General features: G+C 43.3%; 1 protein-coding gene across 1 annotated transcript in view; it reads left to right on the forward strand.

Annotated features, from left to right (window-relative positions):
* Positions 1-4,312: 4,312 nt before the first annotated feature.
* Positions 4,313-26,437, forward strand: part of JAZF1 (JAZF zinc finger 1) — a 191,485-nt gene continuing 169,360 nt past the window's right edge. Inside the window, exon 1 of the mRNA XM_017837265.1 lies at positions 4,313-4,554. Within this exon, the coding sequence (XP_017692754.1) occupies positions 4,440-4,554 (115 nt within the window). The 5' untranslated portion in view covers positions 4,313-4,439. The remainder of the gene's footprint in view (positions 4,555-26,437) is intronic.

The following is a 26,437-nucleotide window of genomic DNA, read 5'->3' on the forward strand; positions in this document are numbered from 1 at the left end:
CTATTTATATGAAGTATCCTTTACAGTAGCTATTATCACCTCTGAAATAGATCTACTCAGCAATTAGCTGTGGCTTGACAAATCACTTGGGCCTAATTTCCATTTATTTCTCCCACAGAACAAAATGACAGGGCAACTTCTGAGCACTTTGGTAGTTTGTCACATGGATACTCTAGTTCTCTGTCCTAGTAAAGCTTGAATAACAAAATGCTCATAGAATAATAGAATGGTTTGGGTTGGAAGGGACCTTAAAGATCACCTAATTCCAACCCTCCTGTCACAGGCAGGGACACCTTCCCTGAAACCAGGTTGCTTAAAGCCCCATCCAACGTGGCCTTCAACACTTCCAGGGATGGGGCATCCACAGCTTTTCTGTGAGACCTGTGCCAGTGTCTCACCACCCTTACAGTAAAGAATTTCTTCCAATGTCTAATCTAAACCTATCCTCTTCAGTTTAAAGCCATCACCCCTTCTCCTATGCCCTGGCCAAAATTCCTTCTCCAGCCTTTTTATAGGCCCCATTTTAGCCACTGGAAGGTGCTATAGGGTTTTCCCAGAGCCTTCTCTTGTCCAGGCTGAACAGCCCCACTCTCTTAGCCCATCTTTATAGGAAAGGAGTTCCAGTCCTCTGATCAACTTTGTGGACCTTTTCTGCACTTGGTCCAGCAGGTCAACATCCTTCTTATGTTGGGGACTCCAGAGGTGGATGCAGTATTCTGGTGAGGTCTCAGAAGAGCGTAGTAGAGGGGCAGAATCACCTCCCTTGACCTGCTGGCCACCCAGGATGCAGTGCAAGATACAGGTGGCCTTCTGGGCCACAAGCACATGTTGCCAAATCATGTCAGGTTTCTCATCCATCAACACGCTCAAGTCCTCCTCTGCAGGGCTGTTCACAATCCAATCTCTCCCCGGCCTGTGCTTGTGCTCGGGATTTCACTGACCCACATGAAGAGCTTTGCACTTAGCCTTGGGGTTTGCACAGGGCCACCTCTCAAGCCTGTCAGGGTCCCTCTGGATGGTGTCCCTTTTCCCCAGTGTGTCATTGACAAACTTGCTGAAGGGGCCCTGATCCCACTGTCCATGTTGCCAACAAAGACGTTAAACAGTGCTGGTTAAACATTGACCCCCGAGGAACAACACTTGTCACATTGTGATCGTTCATAATAAAGAACTTCAAAATATATCGGATTGGTTAAAATACTGATAAGAAGTTTGATAAAATTACTCCATTTCCCAGATGCTAGAGAAAAGAACAAGTACATGAGGAAGAGTGTGTGATCTTTCTACAAACACCACTTATTATCAGAATGTAATGTATTTTGTCTGTAACACAGAGAGTAACATGACAACAGCAGTGAACCAGGCATGAGAAGAGTTAATTTGGGGGCATTCTTTACTGGACCTGCCCATCTGTCATGAGCCTGGACACCAAAACCAGGGGCAGAAATCTCTTAACTATGCTGGGAAGAAAACCCTCCTGATTCTATGGAAGAATAGTGAGAGTGTTCCGAGTGCTTAAATCATAGGAAAAAAAGTAGAAGTGCTAAAACTATCCTAACTAAAGCCATCAAAGTTGAATACGTACAAAAACAGGCCCTACAGAGTAGGAGGTGTAACTCCATCAAAAGATACTGACCTGAATCCTTACTCTATGTAATACCAATAACTCCTGGCTTCTCAGCTCTTCTTGACTGCTGCAAGAGTTAAGTGCTCTCCCTAGCTCAAAGGCTCTCAAAAATCCTGAGAATTTACCAAACAATTAATGAAAAGAGACCTGCAGCTAACTGGACAAGTTCACACATCAAAAAGCAATCATTACATTGTCTATTACTAGCAGGTGGTTAACAATGAATGTTTATTACTTGTCAGCTATAAACCTACTTTCATTTCTTTGTAAGTGAGTAGTGCTCTTTGTTAACAGCTATTAAAAGTTATTGATAACAACCCAATGTCCATCACAGTTTTGTTTCCTAACAGACATCTTGACAAAGATCTTGACAAATCTATTGACCTTCATAAATTAGCCACATGAAATTCTTATCTTTATTATTCATTCTGATTAAGCTTGATTTCCCGCCTTAGAACTTTTCTATTTGAATTATGACGATTCCTACTCGTAATCAAACCAAAAAGTAAAATCTACAATCCCTATTTTGTTAACAATGTTGAAGATTCATGCTTACTAAAACCTCTATAGGTTTAAGAAGGCCTACATATTTGACTCCACAAATTAGTCTTAAAATTACAATTTATTAGGGAAGATGCCTATCTTACCATTTTACTCCTCTTCCACACTTACTATTTGTTGCTTTATGTCTTGATAACATGGGCACTTGCACATACCTGATTTTGTGGTACTATTCACGACAGCAGCTTGTGCGGCATGAGTTTCCAGAATTACGGTCTTAAGTAGGAACAACTCCTTCTTTGCTGAGTCAACCCACAGTGAGCAAGTTCCTTTGATAACATCAGAAATGCCGTGGAGAAATTAGAGGAATAGTAACCTTCAAAGCAGCTATGTTTGAAACAGGTAAACCAAATGACAGATGTACCTCCATATCAGTCAAAAGAATTAGATATTTTCACAAGATGCCTAACAGCAGCAGTTCCCCAACCCTCTAAACTGGAGGTTGCAGTGAACCTTGAAAACATATTGTGGACTATTATGTGTCCATATTACCATTCTTTTTTGAAGTGTAAAATCTACAATATTGTTATAGTTCTGTGTTTCAGCATCTCATGGCTATGCAAACTCCATTTACCAACTCCAGCTCTGGGTGTTGAAGTAAGAGAAGTCTTCTTCGCACAGTATTTTTCTGGAAAGTAGGTTTTGTGCTCGCTTTGTTTTCTTTGATGTAAACCAGAAGGAGTGGAAAAATACAATTGGACGAGGGCAAAACATCAAAAAAATATTAAAGTGAACATGTAAGAAAACGACTAAAATAAACTGCAAGATAAAGCTTGTTTTCTCAACATAAACAATGGGTTCTCTCATATACGGGACACCAGGAACTAGCTTCAAGACTTTTCATGCTTTAAGCAAATGGGCAAATACTCATCTTTCTATTCACTAACCATTCTACTACATTTTTAGGATTTGTTGTTCTTTGGTTCCCTCAGCAATGCTAGGAACATCCCCACCTGCAATACAGGTAACAAGACAGGCAAGAGCTAGGCTTGTTCTTGTGCACACAGTTGATATCCCACGGAGGAGAACAGCCTTGGACTCCTATCCGTCAGTGGGATCAGTGGAACCACTTCTATCTGACCAATTCAGAGTCTCATGCAGATACTGAGGTGGATTTTTTTTGCCATACTTTTGCTCAAAAATATTAATAATAGTGTAGAATTGTATAAATATGGGAAAAAAAAGATTATTATAAAACAGAATTGGGGGAGAAAAAGAGAGAGCCTTCCTGATGAGCAATTTTTTTTCCCTTTAATTTTAAATAAAGCTGTCTGTGAATTTGAGCCTAGGGAGACCTTCATTAAAATCAATTAATCAGTCAGCCTCTCTGCTGAATAGCTTTCTGGAGACAAAAAGTCAAAATAGGATGTAGGAGCGAGGTGTATGCAACTCTCGTTTAACTTTCCCCCCCCCCAACCAGGGCCGCAGCCTCACATCCCTGACCCGCCTCATCGGGCGGCGAAAGCGGGAACGATCCGGCCCAGGGATCCGTGACGGGCAGCTCAGGAGGGAGGGGGGCCGCAGCTCACCAGGCGGCGGGCAGACCCCAGTACCCCGAGCAGGTGCCCGGGGCCTCCGGCTCGTCGCCGGGCAGGTGAAGGTTGGGTCTGGCGGCCTCGGCCCACCTCGGAGAAGGAGCGACTGCCCCTCAGTTTGGCGACCTCGGCGAGGGCTGGTTGTTTCCCCCCGGGATGGTGGAGGTGACGACGGCGTTAGGAGCCAACTCCCGGCGGCCAGGAGAGCCCCTTGGGGCGGGCGCCACCTTCCCGGCCGCAGCACCTTCCCCGGAGCATCTCCCCTCCCCTCCCCTCGCAGGAGCAGCCCCCGGCCCAGCCGCCGCCTGCGAGAGGCTGAAGGGGAAAGTTATCTCTGCTCCCCCCCGGCCCCGCGCGGTGCCGGACTCGGCGGCGCGGGTGTCCCCCGGCGGCGGAGGGCGGCGCGGGTGCCCTGCTCCTCCCGCCGGCGGCGGCCGCCGCCGGGGCAGCACAGCTGTTACAGAGCCGCGCTGGTCCCTCCTCCCAGCTGCGGCTGCCTCATCTCCCCCCACCCAGCCCGTCCCTCCCCTCCGCCGCTCCCGACGCTGCTGCTGCTGCTGCCGCCGCCACCTCCTCCTCCCCACCCCCACCCTCCCTCTCTCTCGCTCCCCATCTCTCTCTCTCCGTCCCGTTCCCCCCTTGCCCCCGCCTCTCCCCGCCCTGCCGCCGCCGGCCCTGGCAGAGCAGGCACCGCAGGGGGATCTCGATGTAACACCATGACAGGCATCGCCGCCGCCTCCTTCTTCTCCAACGCCTGCAGGTTCGGGGGCTGCGGGCTCCACTTCCCAACCCTGGCAGAGCTCATCGAGCACATCGAGGACAACCACATCGGTGAGTGCCCGCGGGGCCGCGGCCGGGGCAGGGCAGGGCAGGCGGGGGGTGCGGGGGCCGCGTGTGCGGCGGCGGGGCGGTGCGGGGCGGGGGGCACAAGGTGCAGCGGCAGCCGGGGCGCGGCGGCGGCGGCCGCCGGGGGAGGGAGGTCGGCGGGCAGTGGGTGAGGAGTGGCAGGAGCGGGTCCTGCAGACGACGTGGAGCGCTCCTTGGGGAGGCGGCGGCGTGCGGCGCGGCGGCATGGGTGGGTGCGGGGGAGGCGTGCAGCCCGCCGGCCCTGGCGAGGGGGAGTTAGTTTGCATTGGCAGGAGGGAGCGCAGGAGCCCGGAGGAGGAGGCGGCGGTGGAGGAGGAGGGAGGAGGACGGGCACAGCACGCCGCCTGCTGCTTCCGCCCCGGCGCTGGCTGTCAGGGCTCCGGGGAGGGAGGGAGCCGCCGCCGCGGCAGCCATTCCGCTTCCTCCTCCTCCTCCTCCTCCTCCTCCTCCCGCCGCCGCCACTGCGTCCTGTCAGCGCTGTTGCTAGGTGTGGCGGGGAGCACGGGTCGCGCTCCGGCCGCCGCAGCGCGGGAGGCGCCTCCCGGCGGAGGCACCGGCGTGCGGGAGCGCGGGGCCGGCGGCGCGGTGGGCGTGGAGGGAGCGCCCGGCGGCGGGGCCGGCGCAGCCCCCGGCGCCGGGTGGGCGGGAGGCAGGCGAAGGTGGCTGCGCCGGGCGGGACCCGCTGCCCTGAGCCGCAGAGTCCAGGCCGCGGAGGGCGGGCCGGTCAGCGCCGCGCCGGAGCATCACCTGCGGGCTACCCCCGCCGCCCGCCGCTCCCTTCGGCCTCCCGTCCCGCCAGGGCCGCGGGGGCGGGGACGCGGCGGGGCGATGACTCGTCAGTGCCTTCCCGGCGCGGGCGCCTCATGGGCGGCGAGCGGGAGCGTGCGCAGGGCCGGCGGGGCCGCCCCTCGGCAGCGCGGGCGGTGCCCGGGGGAGGAGGGGGCGGCGCGGCTCCCGGCCGGCCGCGGGCGCCAACTTTCCCTCTCCCACCTCCGGCGGGACCGGCCTGCCTGCACCCGGCCGGGCCTCAGGCGTGCTGGAGCGCAGGGTCTGCCGGCACAGCATCTCGTCCCCAGCGGCGCTGCCGCCGCTCCGCACCTTCCCTCCCCGGCCTCGGCAGGTGTGCTGCCTTGGCTGCTGGGCTGCTCGCTTCCTTTCTGGAGCTTCCCGACTTTCTTTTTTTTGCTAGTAAAATACAGCGCTTAAACTGTCAAAAAAACCCGAACTAGTTCTTTGAAGCAAACCAAGTTTTAAAACCAGAGGGAAAAATACAGAAGTTTTAAGTACCCAGGGGCCAGAGACTCACGTGTTTCACTAGAAGTATGAGGAAACAAATTGCTGCTACAAAACGATGAAGCTAGCGTGCACTTCAGTTTATTAAGTTTTAATAAGCCTGCCTGAAAACCTGAAAAAAATCACTCAAGCTGAAATTGTGAGTGTAACATTACATTAATCTAGCATTATAGGTCAGTGAGATGAAAGGTGTGGTTCTCGTAATTATCACAATGCCTTATATGAGGTAGCAAAACCACATACCGTAAAACTCTGTAATTTATGACTTGACATGGTGCAGGCATGCCATTGTAATGTTGTTGGGGTTTTTTTAATATCAGATTCTTAGCTTTTCCTATACCATGCATCACATTATACCAGAAAAGCTTAGGGGAAACAGTACGCCAAAATGAAAGTTCATAAGTCATCTTGCGCGTCCCTCGAGGGGTTATCAGCCCTTAGGTGCCACAGCCCACAGGGTGTTAGAAAAGATACAGTCCTGCCCATGTGGTCTGTGCATTGCTGCTTGATCCCCGATCAGCGATCTGAGACTTCTCCACAGAGAAGAGAGCTTTATGCTGAAATACTGTAATTTTTTTATAATTTCATATTTAATTCTATAGCCATTATTCATTAGTTTTTCCTTTATCTCAGAGTTAAAGTATTATGGATTGCACACATACACATTTAATAGAGTGTGTCATTTGCCAAGACTTGCGGGACTGACAACTGAGACTTTGCACATACGTTGTTACACATATGCAGCTGATTTGAGTACAAAATGGTGAGGAAAGACATAAGGTTCCTTTGCTTGATTTCTAATGTTTCACTTCCACGTGACAACCCATGGAACTTGACCTGCTTGTGAATACAAGATGCAACGATGTTATGCTACCTGTGTCAAACACTGACAAAAATCAGTAGGGAGTTGAAACTGTGACACCCAGTGTGGATCCCAGTTCGTACGTGGTGGCTCAAGTCTGTGGTTTGGTCTGTGCGAGGAACTCCTAGCACAGCCTGAAGGATGATAATCTATGAAAACTCACCAGCTAAGTGCTCAACCAGAAGGTGACTAACCTTTCTGAAGGCAACTGGGAAATGAAGAAGTAAATGTCTGAATAGGAGCTTATGTTGGAATTACTTTCTCAGTGAGATGATGCAAACAGCATCCAGTTTTTATTGTCATACAGGCCTAGAAATGTGCGCTTAAATTTGTTGCTTTAAAAATTGACTGTATTTTTTGGCATATAGAGCAAAGAGTAACATGCCATATAAAAATAGATTGCTTTGGGCATTCTGTGTGTGCTGCAGGAATGAAGAAAACTTGATTGAGTTATATTCCATTATTAGTTTAAACTGAAGTGGATGATTGCTGGGCAGATGGTGTTACAGTGCAGATAACAAACTTGATGCTGCAAACATCTGTGTGTGGGGAGGCGTGTATGGCAGGAGCTCTAGCTGGTCTGGCTGCTGCAGTGCTGCTGCTTTGCCACGTTTCATGGGGTGGGTTAATCGTTCACATCAGTAGTGGAGCACTGGTGGGAGTGTGGTTGTTTTTCAGAGCTGAACTGTGTTTCTGAAAAAGTCAGAGTGAACCCTTTTCAAGGATCTTTTTTTCAGATCAACCTTGCAAATAAAGCTCAGCTTAGTATAAGGAAATAGGACAAGAGGCAATGGGCAGAAACTTATGCACAAGAAGTTCCACCGGAATATGAGGAAGAACTTCTTTACTGTGCAAGTGACTGTGCAGATTGCCCAGAGGGGTTGTGGAGTCTCCCTCAGTGGAGGTGTTCAAGAACCATCTGGATGCAATCCTGTACCATGTGCTCTAGGATGACCCTGCTTGAGCATGGAAGTTGGACCAGATGACCCACTGTGGTTTCTTCCAGCCTCATCCATTCTGTGAAACACTGCTGTGACATTCTGGAGACAGAATATGATTGGTTTCTGACTGATTCTGCAGTTGCTTTCTTAGTTCATACTAATGAATAATCACATGATAATGAAATAATTAAGTTGACAGTGGTGTGGAGTTTTTTCACCTACATCTTATGCCCAACTGATAAATTACCAGTTACTTGAAAAAGCATTAATGCATATATGCTGGGAGAGTTGTGGCTTCTGGATGAAATATATCAACTCTGAGGTGGTGCCCATCAGCATATCAGCTGCTTTCTGGGCTTTGCATTTATAGGTTAAAGACTTGTGAAGAACTGGACTAGCTCAGGAGCACTGCTCTGGAGTCTTTCATATGGCAGGCCCTACTGGTATCCTCTGCAATGAGACTATGTTCTGTAGTCTGTAGCAATACTACCAAGTGGTGTATTCACATTTTCTGTGGCTCACAGCTGGAAGTGGACATTGATTTAAAATTGCTGATATGTAAATGCTTCTCTGTCAACTTTTTCTACCAGCATGTTGTCCAAGCAACCTGAAATGGTATTACCTTCTCTGCAAGTGTGCTGAGAAGGGGGGCTTTTGGTCTGCCTTGCTTGGCCATCTCCCTGCCTCTTGGTTTTGTCTGCTCTGATCCCTTGCAGGTAGTTTCGTTGACTTTTTTGATATCTCTAGTCTGGGAGCAAAAGGCCAAATTTACTATAATTTGCAAATTCAACACTGTTGAATGGAATAGACCAAATCCAGTCAATTCCCTAGAGTACTGCCAAGAGAAGAGCAAAAAAAACCCCAAACCCACCAATTCCAAACTACCGAATACTTAATTAGTTGAGGCAACATGGCAAATTTTATTGTATTTCTGCTGTCCTGTAGTGTCTTCAGCAATAATGTTAAGACCAACACCTCTAGTTCCACAGAGTGTTTCTGAAAATACATTTAAGTCTTCTGGGGCACTTTCAGCTCGTCATAGAAGTCCAGGAAGTCCAGAGAGTCACACACTTTGGTGTGGGTTGTTTGGTTTGGGGTTTTTTTTTGGGGGGGGAGGGGAGTGGGGCACATCTTTCTCCCCCCTCCCCCCAATTTGTTTCTCCCTCAGTCTGTCTGTAGTTGAACTCCACCCTTTAGAGTGGCAGCTCAGGTAGCTCCTTAGTTGCTAATACAAGGTTTACTCTGATGTTGAAGAGCTAATATTTTTACTGAATTTCTTCATCAACTTTTGACAACATCCATTTATTCATTTTAGTTTTTGCTTTGTATTTATAGTAAAATATTTTTAAGTCAGATGAGGTTGTTGCTTGTATGAACCACTATGTGTTCACTTAGTTCATCGTAAGTACTGACGTGCCATACACACCTGTGTAGCTCTGTGGCTCATGTGAGCAGTCTTGCTTTTCCCGAGACTCCTCAAGCATTGAGGAAATGGTTGTGGATGAAATGAGCGTCCAAACATGTGGTGGTGGGCTAGAAGAGGTGGAAGAGTGAATATGAAGAGATATAAAAGATAAATTTGAGGACACTCTTACTTCAGCGGAAGTAGAGTTTGTTAGTTGTACTGCACTGAAAATGCTAGAACAATTGGAAAGGAAGAAAAAAGACCTTCTGCTTATACAGCAATTGCACAAACTGAGATGATTGACTCGCTGAACATTTTGTCATAGCTTTATAAGAAGTTCCGGCGTTGGATATCTTTCAGAGGGGTATTTGTGTAGTATTGCCCTCAGAACTAGGAGTTATGATGCTTTTCATCAAATTCAAGTGATTCCCAAGTACTAGAATGGTTCCTGCAACATAACAGTACTTGCTATGAGAGCAGAGGCAGCTACTTTCCTAAGTGGTAGGATTAGCAGGAAAAATAAAACTTCCTCCGTAAAAAAAAAAAATTGCAGAAGACAGACTAAAATCTTGCATATAAAATACTACCCATCTGGAAAGTTCAGGTCATATGGAGGGGGAAAGAGACTATGAAATTCCATGTCTGGTAGTGGCTTTGACATCTGCTGCCTTTAGTGACTTCAATTCTTATTTAATATTATGCAGTCATGGGGCCAGATTCCACAGCAAAGAGCTCCAGTAGTTGAATAATCCATTGACTGAATACATGCAGATTGCTTAAAGTTGTCTCTTTCAATATTTTTTAGAAATGGTAATAACAGTTGTGCAGTGTCTTCACTTGGATAGTAAAAGGTGTTGAATTACGAGTAGGCTGGGAGCACATGCAAAAATGGCATTTGCTATTTCTAAAACGTGTGCTTCGCTCCCCTCTCCTGTGTTACCTAGACTTCCACCAGTATCTTGGATAAAGTGCAGTATGACAGAGATGACAGCTTCTATATGGGAGCCCACAGCATGTTGTGTAAAACAAGCATAAGAAGATGCAACCGTTGTATGTTGCTAAAAATGAGGATGAGAGGCTACACACCAGCAGTTATGGAAGGCCTGGAAAACTTAAATCTGTATGACAGATTTTGTTTGCTAAAGCTGAGCTCTTCAGAAGAGTGTGAACGTCATTTGAGTGGTTACCATCATGTAACTCTCTCTTAGCATTTGCTCAATATATAATTTAACATTTGGAGCAGAGATTGGCTGTTTTGAAAGGTGGTAGATCTTAGCCTGAGGCTTTTTACACCAAGAGTGATGTGGCGACTAGGTACATGGAATGCTCTGATCAGCATCTGGAAATCAGAGGACAGACCTGTGCACAGTTGCCAGTAACGTGCATGAATGTGTGTCCTTGCAAAATAAGTGAAAAATTATGTGTATTTACCTCAGCAAGAGTGCTAATTATTGTTCTTGAGAAACAACTTTCTACATTTATGGATACACTTATCTGAAGTTCATCCTCGGCCCAGTACTTCTACAGCTGTAATTTTTGTTACTTATTGAAAATGCATTTCACAGTGAGGTGGAAGGATCTATTTTCCAAGGATGTTGGTTATTCGCTTTGTAAGTTGGTGTGGGGAGGAAGGCCCTTCTATTTCAGGAAGGCTTTTCTATCAGTCTTTTTTGACTAAAAGTTCTAATCAGAACTTTTTCCTCCCCACATATAATCTTGAGCAGAGCAGGGTCTTTGATTATTTTGTACTTACAAGTCTGGTTTCTTTTGCTCTTTGGGTTTGAGTTTAAGTTGTGATAAAATGTAAATGCAACACTTGAAACAAATTCTAGAATATATTAATTGTATGGAGGAAAATGGAATTGCTGCTAAACTTTGACTAAAACATAATTTTTGATACTCCTGTGACATGAAATATGTTCTTGTTTTGAGGTTACCAAGTACATGGAGGCTAAGACATAGTGTTTTAATTGTGTAAAGCTTGAGTGCTATGTTTTCTTTGAAGAAAGGGCTGAAAACAAACATCTGTGAACATGCTGCAAACTGATTTTTATTTTTTAAGATTGAAGTTCTCACATAAAGCCAACAGGGATCTTTCCTTTTTTTTCTGCCCACTGGATTGGCTTTGGGTGAGGCTTGTTGCAGGGCTATATCCCTACCTATGGCAGGTATTGCTCTTCTTGTGTGCCAGCAGATCTACACAAGAGTTGGAAAATGAAAACCTGAAGAAACATTAGATAACTTGTAGAAGTAGCATTACACTTCACTTGAATAGCACATACTTACCTTTAGGGTCAAATTTATAGTGGTTATCATGTCTCCTCCTCAGGCCTTTAGAGCATGTTTTCATAGCCAACCTGTAGTCTGTATGAGAATTGTAAAACAATCAAGTGGCTGCCAGTCAAATTATCTTTTTTCACTTCATAATTACTTGGGGAATGTAATATTGTATAATAAAAAATAATAATTGTATAGTAAAAAATAATTTGAGAAAGAGGTGATGCTAGAAGATGAAGAAACATTGTTCAATGTGAGAAAATCTTACCTAACATTCCTTCCTCTTATAGAATATAATGCAAATACAAGCAAGTAATCAGAAATATTTTGTGTCAAGCTGCAGAATACTTTAATGCAAAAGAAACAAGCACTAGAGGCCTGCTGCTTCCAGTGTACACTTCATTGCTCCTTAAAGTGCAATTTTTTCTTTATTTTTAATTCTTTTTCTCGAAAAAGCTGTTTTTCACTGTGAATTAATTTTATTTATCTCTAGTAAGCACCAGTAATTCAGAATTTGGATTATAACAATTTAAGAAGATAGCTACTGTGTACACTTTGAGAAAAGCAGAGACAAAGATTTTTCATGTTAATTTGAAGTGGCATCAATTAGAGAATTGATTTGATAAGCAACTGTGTTTAACAAAAAAGAGTCCTTGCTTTTAAAGGACCGTCTCAGTGAATAACTTCACAATAAAAATTAAACAACCAATTCCTTTTTTTTGGTGTCTAATTCTATCTTGAGACTTGGAAATGCTTTGAGGAAGTACATGCAGTTTATTATACTTTAGTTATGAGGTGCTGGACCAATATTTAGAGCTGTAGAATAGAAGAAATATTCCAGTTTGTGGTTTCATGGTTTTTCTTTGCTACTATTATTTGCATTCCCTGAATTCTTAGGAGGCTCCTTCTTTATTTTGTGCCCTGATAAAAAAGATAAAAGGATTTCTTCACCTGAGATGCTGATGACACCGTAGTGCTCTTTGTGTCTCTGACGAGTGCACAGGATGGGTACATTACTACTGTGCCATCTCACTTCAGATACTATAATTCTTTAAAGACTGAATTTACTTTGTTTTACAAAGGATGTAGTAGACATAGAAGAGGAAATGTATCATTTTAAGGAAAAGAATTGAATGGAATTTTGAAGCCGAGGTGCTCGGTTCCCTATGGCCAAAGAGATTAGAATTTAATTGTGGATGAATTTTGAAACATTTCTTCTGATTTTGAGGAAGATTTCACTGTGTGCTAATAAAGGCCATCTCATTTGTTAAGAGTTTTTTATGAAAAGCTGAGTAGTTTAATTTTGAAATATTGGCATTGCTGAAACTGCTCCAACAAAATGTTTTTTTAGTTTTAGAAGATATTTAGACACTTCTGAAATACCTGCCCTGACTACTTTGTCAAACTTGAGTAAGCTGCAAATGTTTCTGTTTCTTATGGAAATTAAATTTTTTTCCCAACATATTTTGACCAATAGTAAATATTCGGTGAATAAAATTTGCACTGCTAAATACCCAAGTGTGCTGTGGAAAGGAGAAATGGATGTAAAGTATCACCTCTTTCTTCAGCCATATCTAATGTAGCCACTGTCTTACTTTCTCAGAATTATCCCAATAGAAGCCATAACCCAGAAACAGGCATTTAAGATGCAAGAGATCCAGTTTCACTGCTATATGAGACTGCCATGGATACATGAATGTGAACTCAGCCCCTTATGGACATTAAGTGAAGAAAACAACACTATTTAATTATTTCAATAATTTATTTTGATGTAATTCTGCGGTGTATCTTCATCAATGTGTGTGTGTATTAGTGCTATGGATGTGACCTGAAAATTAATTTAAAGGCTTCATGAAGACTTCAGATGCTTACCTGCTGGCAGGTGAAAGCTGCGTACCAATTTACTGAGGTCTGCCCTTACTTCCTTTGTCTTCAAATCAAAAAATTGACATTGATACAAGTAAATCTGGTGAAAAAATTTTGGGGAAACCCTGGAAGTTTACGTGGTTTTGTAGCAATCTGTTGGAAGAGTATTGCAGCTTCTATGACTTGCTATTGAGTGTCTGCTACCTTGCAGATATCACTGATGGTTGTACTGTGTTAACTGGGTGATGTGAGAGTTGTTAAGATCTCAAGTAAGATGCATAAAATAACAGTTAACCACTCATATAGAGACTATGCTAGGGAGTCTTCATTTTCCCAGGCTTATTGTAAGCACTTTGTGTACTTTAGAGAGACTTTCTAGCTGTGCTGTAGGACTCTTTCCACACTGTCCTACCATTGGTAGTAACTGTATTTTCCTTCTACCTCAGAAAATATCATAAATTGACTAAATACTCTCATATAGATGGGAATGCTGACACTGTAGCTGTATCAGTCCTCACGCTTTATCTTCAGCAGCCGTATTTGGCAGGGGTTCCAGATTTTGGTCTCTGTCCTGCGAGAGCTACCCAGAGAGTTAGCTGCCTGTACCTTACCTATTGGTCTCGTTTCATCTATCCAGAATAACCCCTTTCTTGCTGGCAGATTTTCTTGTGCGACTGTGAGAAGCCTGCCATCAGGACAAAGCAAATACCCAGTCTTTGCTGACAGTTACCTTGGGGCAGTTACCCAGGGCTCTCTTTAGACCAGACTGAGAGGTGAGATAGTCTGTGTTGGACACTGTGAGCTGGAACGTGGTTATATGCCAGGGAGTTTTAGTGGCTTGCTCAACCTGCTTCCAGAGCCAGGGTAAATACGAAGAGCTTCTTCAGGTATGCAACAATAATTGGATGCACAGGATGGGGAAAAGGTATTTGTTGCTGTTACCTTCTGTGGATATTTTTGGTTGCATTTTTGTATTTTAATATTAAGTAGCTGGATTTTAATGAAATTAAAAAAAAAATCCTTTGAGTAGATTTTACCTGATGAATTTTACTTCTGCAGCAATTTTCATATCTCTGAGTTAGAAGAGAAAGAGATGGGCAAGAAATTCTATATCTGTTCCTCCTATACCTGAGCTGTATGTACGGCCTCAAATGCATTTCAAATACTGAAACAAATATAATGAAAAAGAATATTGATTTATAAGCTTAATGAATGTTCTGGAGATACATTGGGTTAATTGGTACCTGCATTTTTTCCTCAATGGCAGTCTTACTTTTTCCTTTCTTCCTTTTTTAAATAGAAGGTGTAGTTCCTGTAGCACTGTCACCCTAATTCTATGTTATGCCACTGACCTCAGAAATCTGGTGGGTGTGCAGTTAATGAACCTTTCTATTCTTGCTAATGACACAGTGTTCCAGCCACAGGATTGCTTACTACCACCAAGCGTTCTGGAAATGAAGGAATGCTTGTTCTGTAGTAGCAGGTGTGCATAAACATTGAAAGCATGCTTATAATCTCTAGTGGTGTTGTGTGGCTAGAACCATGGCATGAAATTGAGTATATGGTTTTCTGGAAAGTCTTGTTAACTTGTGTGATGTAATAATTTAAATTTTTTTTTGCAGTTAAGGTATGCCATTCTACTTGTTATATCAATAGTTAGGAACAATAATTCATGCTAATTTTTCTGCTTGTGTAATTTTAAAATATTAATTGTAATTGAAGACAAAGTAAATGATTCTTTCAGAGGCCTGCAGAGCTGCAGGTCGTTAGGATAAGAAGTGAGAACTGAAGAGAGGAGGTTAGGAACAGCCCACATACTAGTTCAGTTTTGGCACATTGACCCTAGATAGTAAACTGCAGAGGTATGAAATAAAAACCCAAACCTTCCAGTATATGTAGTTTGGGAAGACACTTGTGTGGGATTAGCAATCCTTTCATGACTGAAAAAACATCATACAAACCAGGGGGTGAAATTAAATTTTTTTCTTGTCTGTGTTGACCTGTGGAATAAAGTTGGACCTTTACATCTTTCTTCTGTTCTGTCCTAGCTTTGTTTGCTAAATGAGGAAAATTCAACCCCTCTCATCACCTGCCACCTTTTTTTTAATCTGCCAAGCCCTGACTGGTGGTTGAAGGAAAGGGATTATAAATTCTATAACTATGTGTTACTGTCCATAGAGGAAACTCTCTTCCAGTAGTGTTTAGCTTTTGATAAGAAGTTATGCTCAACAAAGCATTCTGTTACACATACATGCAGACCACAGACTGTGGTTCTTGATGCCTCAGAGTGGTTTATCCTTTGCATAGTAAGAAAGATGTTACATGTGCATTCTGTATAGAGTTGGTAGGTACCTGGTTTAGGCTTTTTAGCGAAATCAGAAATTGCCTTCTGTTCTGTTACTGCTTAAAAAAAAAAAAAAAATTAGAAATCTCCATCCGGTGTGTGTGCTCACCTGCTGCTGACCCTTCTGACTGTTCATTCTGTTCTCTTCTCCTGTTGCTCCACAGATGAGTGGTTGATTGGAGCCTTTCTATCACGGCTGCTGCTGCTGCTTTTCTGTGCTGGAACCACTGAACCGCTTCATCCTGTAAAGTCTGGAAGCCTTCTTTTCTTGTCAATGCTGGTTGTTCTAATTTATTTTTGGTGCTCTGTAGAGCAGGTGTGGCTTAGGAACAGGACACTGAACACAGACATAATAGTAGGATATACTGTACTTGTGTTGTTCAGGCCTCTGTGTTAGTCCATTAACCATATCAGTAGAGAAGGTGCCTTTCTGACAAAACAAAGAAGCAGAGTGTAGCAAGGAGTAAAGACGAAGAAGGGTGAAATTGAAACAAGAAATGTGAAATTGAAGCAAGGAAGAAAAGGAGTTTGTGAAAAACAAAGAATCTGCTTTCTTAATGAGGTCTTGGTTGGGATTTTTGAGTCTCATAAGCTGGACAGAATAGAAACAGTTTTTTTGCTTGCTAGTCAGACACATCTCTAATTCTGGAGCAAGTATACAGGCCAGTCTCTCCTGACTCACTTAAGGGTTGGATGCTCGGGTTCATTCAGGCAGTCTGCTTGAGGCATGTACTTGATGAGATTCAGAGCTCTTAATGGATGTCATAAGTATGCTTAGTTCACTGCCCGCAAAGACCTTATCTAATTTATCCTGAAAACCTCTCTTGGTCATACTACTAAACACCTCCTCATAACAGATCATTTCTCTTGGTTATTGTAGCTACCTTTTCAAGTTGCCTCAGTACCTCTTTTGAATTTCCCTCCTCTGCAGGTGACCTGTCATGGTGCTAGTTTTTAACTCATTTTATGTAGATTGTGCTTCTTAAGAGTATCATTAATGATCTGGATGTGGATAAGTCCCCTCCATATTTTCATTTTGAAGCAAAATTTTACATATCTGAGATTTGAATTTTTCTGCTTAGCTTTACTGGTGAGGATACTGAGAATTGAATGCTCAATCTGAAGGGCTGAGTTTGAAGCACTCAATTGTTACTATGTGCGCTGAAGCACTCCTGGAAGCAATGTCCTTCTCGTATATGACATATCCTCTTCTTGTTCTTCCAAGAATGCAGTAGGCTTTCTCTTAAAGTCAGTTCTAAAGCCATCCTGTTTGGAGTCCTTGAATTCATTAAATGCTGGGCTAGTGGCCATCCATCCTAAACAAACATTGGTTTGTTGCTGTTGTGGCAGAACTGATTTTTTGCTTTATTTATTTTTATTTTTCCCCCTTTCTCTTTCTAGTGGTTCCACAGTAGAATAGATCTCTTTTCAAGATAATAAAAGCCTTTCCTTCTGGGTAACCTTTGGTTGCTTTCTACCTTGTTGTCACGGGTAGGTGGCTTGGTAGAACAGACTTAATAATAGCTTATCTAGGAGGCAGTCTGTTTTTGTGGACCTCCATTCCTGACTTGTTGCTCATTTCCTCACTGTGAGCCCATTGATGCCCATTTCTACTTTTGAACCTCTGTAGTTAAGCAACTGAACATCTTGCATGATAGCAATTTTTAGAATCCAGTAGGCAGGGTTGATAACAAGCACTCAAGAAAGCAAGATTATTGGTTTGGATTTGGTTTGTGGTTTTTTTCCCCTGACATTTTATGAAGAGCAGAACGTAAGCATGAAGACCATTATCAGAAGGTTTCACACATGTATTTGGGTAGATACAAACCTGATTTGGATTCCTTTCCAAGACAGACTTCCATTACACAAGTATCTGAGACAGCAAATTGCCTGTCCCCCATTTGAAAAGAATGCATCAAGTTGAACTACTCCATGTTATATATTTTGAGCCCCAAAGCATCTTAGACCACGGCAAAGTCTGCTTTCTCTGTTGGTGTCCTTGCAGTGGAGTATCAAATGTTGTTGATTATTAGGTAGATAGAGCTGAAGTCTCACAGTCCTCCCATCTCCTTGCTCTCTACTAGTCGATGTGGTGTCATGGCTGTGCAGTGGGATGTGGAAGAGGATTCCTACAAACAAAAGAGCTAGTGAGTAATCATGTCCTAAACAGTACGAGTTTACCTGGGCAGAACATACTTCTGATTGAGTATCTGTCCATGTGAGTTCCATGAAACAAAGCTTGCCTGTATGATATCTCAGGGTGAGCCATCATATGGGCAAGAGATACCAGCTGATGCTGAGAGACAGGCCCTGTTTGGTGCCTCTGGTTGTGAAGCCGTCCATCCCACGGCAAAGCACAATGGTTACATTGCTCTGTTAGTAACACTTTGACTGTGGATACACAGGGTTTTTTTTACTTTGAGAGGGGAGAACTAGTGATTTGGGAGATGACAACGTACCCTTGTTTTCACATAATTAGCATAAAATTCTTTTGTAGGGCGGTTGATATTTAGGAAGTGCTGAAACTGAAAGGTTATTCATGGTGTCTCATTTTGGACCTGGGTGCTTTTTAATTTTGAAGTATATGGTTTAGTTAAGCAAAACTGATCGATGGTACTAATCTGTAGTACTTTTACAGGCTAAACTGATCTTGGCTATTCTCCCCACCTGATGACCTGAGGAAGAGAAGACATGGTTGCAAGAGGTAGATCTGAGTAGAGGCAGCTACATCCTTCCTTCTTGGCTGCTGTTTCTCGAGATGGCGCAGAGGAGAGCACAGACCTGTTTCTGTGCTGGAGCACATATTTAAGAACATTGCATTTGTAGTGATTTGATGGACTTGTTAATATAGTAGGAACTTGTTTGAATGTAATTTTATTTCTGTTGCTTAGGATGTGTTGTAATGATGATATGACCTTATGAGAATGGCTTGAATAACACACTGGCTGGCTTGAGAAGATGCAGACTTAGCAGGTATCTTGGTTGGAGGAAAACAGAGAAACATCTGTATGTCTGCCTGCCACAAAAATGTAGTAGTAATGAGATATGCTGCTAAGTGCATGTTCGTCAGTCATTTTCAAGTGCTCAGATAATCGCACTGATGTTTGCAGTTTAAAGAATTAGATAAATGGCACAGTGGTATTTTGTGGTATTTTAACACTTGGGCTTGAATCTGAGGATCAATTGTGGGCATTTCCTGAGAAGGAACAAGTTTTTACACGTTTTGTGATCTACAACTCTCATGCTGAGTGAGTGTGTGTATGTGGTTGGCTGATTTTTATCAGTTCCAGTTTTGAGGGAGCAGCGTATCCAGAGGTCTTCTGATGAGAAGTAAGGTTTTCAAATACAGTCTTTACCTGATGATGTATACTTTTGGTGTCAGCTTAATGGTGCTACTATTTTGAATTGGTTATAGGAAAATGAAAGCAGTGTTCCGTGTTTCCTGAGTGTGGGTTACCAGCACTGCACTCCATAGATAGCTGTGAATACAAGGTGTCGGGATTAACTTCTCCTTTTCAGCATGTACACAGTGTTCCCAAAGAAGGGAAGGTAGGTGCCAAAAATGAGTTATAAAAACAACAATGCCTTACCACTAGATAGAGATTTCTGCATTGTGTCCAACTTCCATAATTTCTTTTCTGCACCCAGCTTTGAAGTTAGTTTATCCTGGATTTGGAGTCCTGTATTTTTATTTGCTATTTCCCACTACTTTAGCTGACTACAGGTGAACAGATAAATCATTGTCTGTGAGCAGTAGCCAACGCTTTTCTGTGTATATATGGACTACAAAAGAGATGAATCTGTTAATTAAATACAGTGTAGAAGTGGAATTTGCATGTTTTTGTCTCTGTGTAACTGTGAACCAGCATTACTGGTGCAGATTCTGTTTAGTGGGGTAAGGGAAAGGCCCTTTACAAAGCAGATTGGAATAAAATCAAAACTACTTTTATCTACACAGTGCTAATAGGTCTGGGATTTTATAAGATTTGTGTTACTTGTTTTGCCATCTGATTTCCTCCTTCATGGCTATTTCACTTGGTGTAACAGATCTCAAACTTTTCACTTCAGCAGTGATATTGTAAAAGAAAAGGAAATAAAATGCCAGCTTTGCCTGGTGGTGTTGCATTTGGGTATGTGGCAGGTTTTTTTGCTTGGTTGTTTTTTTTTTTTTTGCAAAATCTTTCAACCGACCTTAAAACTGGTGAAGATAGTAATTCTTGGCTTTTCTGCATCTGTCCATATCGCTTTAGAAGCGAAAATGTTGTTCCAGATACTGGTCTGATTCATGACCATTCACCTTGGTTTAGGTGGGTGGAGGAAGAGAATACCTTATTGTGAAAGAAAATGTTTGAGCTCCTCAGTAATAATGTAAACATGCCTTGCACTTAAGCAGGAAAGGTGTTGGTGGATAACAATGGTAGAATTACAGTTTAATTGGTTGATTGCAATAATAAAGATTAGTATTTGGCAATGTGTTATTTCCATTTAGAAGTTCAAGGATTCGATGGCTTAGCAAACCATGGAGGAGAACCAAACCAGAGAGGTAAAACCAGTCCTGGGCTGGTGGCAGGTCTGGATCTTCTCCTCCTTACAGGAATTGTTGCGAGATGCTAGGTAGGTGTGTGGGCAGGAAGGATTTGTGCACTGAGGACGTAAAAAGGTAATTTGCCCCTCTCAAAAGCAAAACTTCTGGATGATCCCTCACACTTTTGGATGAAGCATGGATAATTTCTCTGCTGCAAAGATCCCATGAGCCTATCAGAAGACCTAGGCTCCTAAATAAGTCTATACATAAATATAGTTCCTTTGTCTACATATAAATAGATGTTTTGGTTTTGTTTTGTGTAGGAAACTGAAAATGCAATTTCTCTTTCAAGGAGGCAAGATCACAGAATTCACAATGGGTTTTACTCTAGAGAGAGTAGCTAAATACCTTGTATTTCTGATGGCCTTTTAGTTATTTTTTTTAGCAGATGCTTACAATAACTATACTCTTGACATTATTTTTCTCTATCACAAAAATCATGCTGCTGAGGCTTTGATAGCTATCTCAGGTTTATAACTATCTCCTTGGTTGTGAAGGATAAAATTCTTAAATGGGCCAAATGTGTGGGCAGTTGAGCTGAGCCATAGATATTTATCCCAGCAGCCATCTATTTTAACTTCTAAGCTTTGTGTTGTGTCAGTGAACTTTAATTTCAGAGCAGTGTCTGTGAGATCATTTCTGAATCCAAGGTTTATTAAGTGCTTTAAAGATTTGTCATTTTTATTAGTTACTCTATTTATTTCTTGCTGTCTTTTCAATTTTGTATTTTTGTATTTCTTTCTTTTTGATGTTTTCCTTTCTTTTTTAATTTTCCTATTCTAAAGTTTATCTGGGTAGAGCTTTTGATGTGGCAAACATTGAACAACTTTACTATGTTTCATCTGACTATAGCAGGACTTGATGACTCTCTTATATGTTCTTACTTGTGGGTCCATGAATTTGGCAATAAATCATTGACTTTTTTACACTGATAACTGGAAGCTGCTGTAAGATGTGCATTAGGAGTACTTGAACCTGTCTTGAAAAAAAAAATTAAAAAGCCATACCCTGAAAGACACGAAGAGTATGACAGAGAACTTAAAGCACATCAGCACTGTGAGGACCAGCACAGAATATGCAGTGAGTAAAACTCCTGAGACTGGCAAAGTAGGCAAGAAAGTGCTGAAGGCAGAGATGCACAATTTCAAGAGAGATGATGGGTTCTCAGAGGAGTGCAAAAATGGCTGTGAATTAGAGGTCAGCAAAGGTAAACCCCCTCTCTCTCTGTCTTTTCTTCTGTGAAGCGATAGGATTGTGCATCCATTGTGTGTGCTTGGTCCAGGACACAGTGGCAGAAATAACCCTAGGAGGGTGAGGGAGAGATGGACATCCTCAATGGGTGATAAGGTGCTGTTTCTGACTCTCTTACTAGAGTCTGAGGAGTACATTATCTCTTTTTTCTAATGATCTGGGATTATATTTGACTTGGAGTACCAAAAATGTGGTGCTGCCAGGTTGTCTTTGCCTAAGAAGAAAAACTGCAAGAAGGAATTGATGAATAAAACATTAGTAATGGTGACGCTGAGATTGTAGGAATAGTGCTATTTCCTGCAGTTAGCAAACCTGCTTCCTCTCTTCTATTTTGTTTTTAATTTCCATGCCTCATGTATCCTCTCTGTTCTTTATAAACTTCAAGAACTGTGCTAAATGGAGTCTTTGATGCTGGGGTAAAGGATTACATTTGCTAGCAAGAACAGATTAGCTAGTTCTTTTAAAACAGAGCTGTCTTAAAAGATGTGAAGAGGGCTTTAGAGTTGCTGGGGGAGGGGAACCTCCATCCATCCCACTCCTACTAGTTGGATGCCAGTGCCAGCAAGAGATGCCTAGGGTCTAGAGATGGATTGCAGGTCAGCAAGAGAGCTCCTGAAGAGCAGCACAAAGGAATTGCAGCCACTCCAGCCAGTAAGTCAGCTTCATCAGGGCCCAACTTAAATGCCTCTACGCAAATGCACACAGCATGGGAAATAAAGCCTACAGGGCTGTGATCTTACTGACATTGTGGAGATGACTGGGGTGTTGGAGTGGAAGAATGCAGGCTCTTTAGGAAGGACAGGCAGGAAAGATGAGAAGGGGGTGTTGTCCTCTGTCAATGACCAGCTGGAGTGCATGGAGCTCCTCCTGGGGATGGATGAGGAGCTGACTGAGAGCTTATGGGTCAGGATTAAAAGGAGGGCAGGGACCCATGACATCATAGTGGGGATCTACCACAGGCCATCTCACCAGGAAGACTGAGCAGATGAGACCAATATAGACACATCAGAGCAGTTTCACGTTCACAAGCCCTGTTCCTCATGAGGGACTTTAACCACACTGATATCTGCTGGAGGGCCAACACAGAAGGGCACATATCCAGGAGGTTCCTGGAATGCATTGATGATAACTTCCTTCTCCAATTGATAGAGGAGCCAGTGCTGGATCTTGTTCTTGCCAACAAGGAGAGTCTGGTGGAGATTGTGAAGCTCAAGGGCAGCCTGGGCTGCAGCAATCATGGAAAGGTAGAGTTAGAGATCCTTAGGGCAGGGAGGAGAGCACACAGCAAGCTTGCTATGCTGGACTTCAGGAGAGAAGACTTTGGTCTCTTCAGGGATCTGCTTGGCAGGGTACTGTGGGATAGAGCCCTGGAGGGATGAGGGGCCCAGGAGAGCTGGTTTGGTATTCAAGTATCACCTCCTCCAAGTTTAAGAGTGATGCATCCCAACAAAGAGGAAGTTGGGCAAAAACATCAGGAAGTCTGTATAGATGAACAAGGAACTCCTGGACAAACTCAAGCACAAAAAGGAAATCTACAGAGGGTGGAAACAAGGACAGGTAGGTTGGGAGGAATACAGACAAATTGTCTAAGCAGCCAGGGATCAGGTTAGGAAAGCTAAAGCCCCAGTAGAATTAAATTTGTCCAGATGCATCAAGGGCAAAAAGAAAAGTTTCTATAGGTACATCAGTGATAAAAGGAAGACTTGAGAAAATGTTGATCCCCTCTGGAAGAAAACAGGTGACCTGATTATCTGGGATATGAAGAAGGCTGAAGTACTCAGTGACTTCTTTGCCTTGGTCTTCACCAGCAGGTGCTCCAACCATGCTGCTCAAGTCAAAGGCAAAGGCAGGGACTGGGTGAATGTAGAACCATTCACTCTAGGAGATCAGGTTTAAGACCACCTCAGGAACCTGGAGGTGCACAAGTCCGTGGAGCCTGATAAGATGCATACACAGGCCCTGGGTAATTGGCAAATTAAGTGGCTAAACCACCAGCCACTGTATTTGAGAAAGCATGGCAGTCCAGTGAAGTTCTCACAGACTGGAAAAGGGAAAAAATTCTCACTGACTTAAAAAGGGAGAAAGGGAAGACTCTGGGAACTAAGGACCAGTCAGTTTCATCTCAGTGCCTGGCAAGATCATGGAACAGATTCTCCTAGAAACTGTGCTAAGGCACATGGGAAATAAGGAAGTGATTGGTGACAGCCAGCATGACTTCACTAAGGGCAAATTGCGCCTGACAAATAGGGTGGCCTACTATGATGGGGTTACAGCGCTGGTGGATAAGGGAAGAGCAACTGATATTGTCTACCTGGACTTGTGAAAAGCATTTGACACTGTGACATCCTTGTCTCTAAACTGGAGAGATACAGATTTGATGGCTGGACCACTCGGTGGCTAAGGACTTGGCTGAAGGGTCACACTCAAAGAGTTGTAGTCAATGGCTCAATTTCCAAATGAAGGCCAATGACTGTTGGGACTGTGTTGTTTAACACACTAAGCTGTGTGTGCAGTCGACATGCACCACAGGGAAGAGATGTGGAGGGAAGGGATGCCATCTAGAGCGACCTTGACAGGTTTCAGAAGTGGGCCTGTGCAAACCTCATGAAGTTCAACAAGGCCAACTGCAAAGTCCAGCAGGTGAGTCAGGGCAATCCCAAGCACTCAGACAGTCTGGGCAGAGAATGGATTAAGAGCAAACCTGGAGAGGACTTGGGGACTGTGGGTGGACAAGAAGCTGAACATGACCTGGCAGTGTGCTTGCAGCCTGGAAGGCCAACTGCATCCTGGACTGCATTAAAAGCAACATGGCCAGAAGGTCAAGGGAGGTGATTCTGCCCATCTACGCTGTTCTAGTGAGACTCTACCTGGAGTGCTCCATCCAGCTCTTAGGTCCCCAACACAAGAAGGTCATGAACCTGCTGGAGTGGGTCCAGAGGAGGGCCACAAAGATGATGAGAGGACTGGAGCACCATAAAGACATGCTCAGAGAAGTTGGGATTGTTCAGCCTGAAGAGAAGGCTCCAGGGGGACCTTATAGCACCTTCCATAGTGATAGTACCTAAAGGGGATCTAAAAGAAAGCTGGAGATGGACTTTTGACCGGGGCATGTAGTGATTGGACAAGGGGTAATGGCTTCATACTGAAAGATGATAAGTTTAGATTAGGTATTAGGGAGAAATACTTTACTCTGAGGGTGGTGAAGCACTGGAACAGGTTTCCCAGAGAAGCTGAAGATGGCCCATCCCTGAAGTGTTCAAGGCAAGCTTACATGGGACTTTGAGCAACCTGGCCTAGTGGAAGGTCTCCCTGCTTATGATGGGACACCTAAATGATCTTTAAGGTCCCTCCCAACCCAAACTATTCTGTGATTCCTGAATGATTGCTTTTTCACCCAGAAAGTAGTGTTAAGTTCAGTTGTTGAGTCACCAAGCATCAAAGTGGGCACTGCTGAGCAGCTTGCCCATTAATGACTGTCATTTTTCTCATCCTTGTACTCTTGTAGTGTGCTTATGTTTATGCATAGTAAGATAAATGCAGGATAAGCATTTTCTTTTCTTACGTGGGGTAGCTGGAAAGGAGTGTATCTGTGGTATTTGGTTAATTGAAAGATGCTTACTGAAGCTACTTGGTCTTAAATCAGATAGTTTATCTTCTGCTCATGAAAGAAGCTATGGCAGAAATCACAGGCTATGGATATACTGTAGTTTCTCTTTACATGAATCAAACCCACATTGTTTTCTGGCCTAAGGCCACCTTGTAGAGTCTGAAACTGTCAGGAGGACTGCTTGTATTTATTTTCAGTTCTGCCCCTCCCAACCCCACACACTCCCACCTTCTGTTGAGAATGTTAATGGTGACTCTCTGAGGTCGTCTCCATCATGAGGCAGGGCAATGCTTCTGTGTCACCATTCTTGAGCTGCACGTGCAGTCAGAGGTGTGTGGGGTTTATTTATTTCTTTTTTTCCTCTCTTAAATTTAGAGAGGTTTGCCTACAAGATGAAAGAGCTGATATGGCCTCCCATTAAGAATACAAATGTTTAAAAACTAATTTTCTGTGATGTTTCCAAATGTTATTCAAATATCCTGTCTAAATCTGGGCTAGTTCTTCTCATCTTTCTTTTTATAGTTTTCTTCTTTCCTATTTCAGCACCAAGCTTACCATGTTTTTTGCGCTTCTCTGCTGCATACGAAACTCAAGGAGGAACATTTAACTTCACCTGCTGTGATCTTTAAGGGTGTGATGAGTGGTAGGAAACCCTTTTTTATTGTACTTTGACATCTGTTGTTGTTGGAAGTATACTGAATTGAATGCTGCCACTAAGCACACATGAGAGGTAGTTACATGTACAGCTATGGACTTCAGGTGTGTTTTATTCAGAATAAATGTTTTGGTTTTTTCTATAAAAGCTGTGCCTCTGTTTATTTTAAAACATTTTAATTTTTCTCAAGTCTGGGGACCCTAGTGCATCATGCAGTTTGAATAGGTGTACTGTCAATTTTTAGAAATCCCCACAGCACTTCACCTAAGGCCCAAGAATTCCTTTGAGACTATTTCTGTGAGATTATTCCTTTCTATTAACGTCTCTGTATGGAAGTAAAGCTTGGTTGTTGGTTCTTTGTCTGCATTCAACCAATTTTAGCTGATTTTTAAGTTTCAGTTGTTTAAAATCTTTGTCTCTGGAACTTTATTGGCAGTGATAGTCCATATGGTGTAGGGTAACTGGGGTCTTGCCTTTGTTTTGTTTACATAGTTTTGCTCTGTAGCAAATGTTTCTCATGTAAAAGAACCTTTTCTCCAGGAACTTGTATGCTGCATGAGAGTCATCTAATTTAGTGCCCAACTGCAAATGTCCTGCTGGTTCAACAACTACTGCTTCAACTCTTTCAGTCACTGTCATGGGTACAAGCTCCCAACCTCAAATGTCATGGTCTTGAGGTGAGAGTCCAGTTAGATAATGATCTTTTAGCACACAACTGCCATATCACATACACTGGTGGTATATTTAATGGTAAATCATGC

This window comes from Lepidothrix coronata, unplaced genomic scaffold (assembly GCF_001604755.1).
Source record: "Lepidothrix coronata isolate B3197 unplaced genomic scaffold, Lepidothrix_coronata-1.0 Scaffold300, whole genome shotgun sequence".
In the NCBI taxonomy this organism is placed as follows: Eukaryota; Metazoa; Chordata; class Aves; order Passeriformes; family Pipridae; genus Lepidothrix; species Lepidothrix coronata.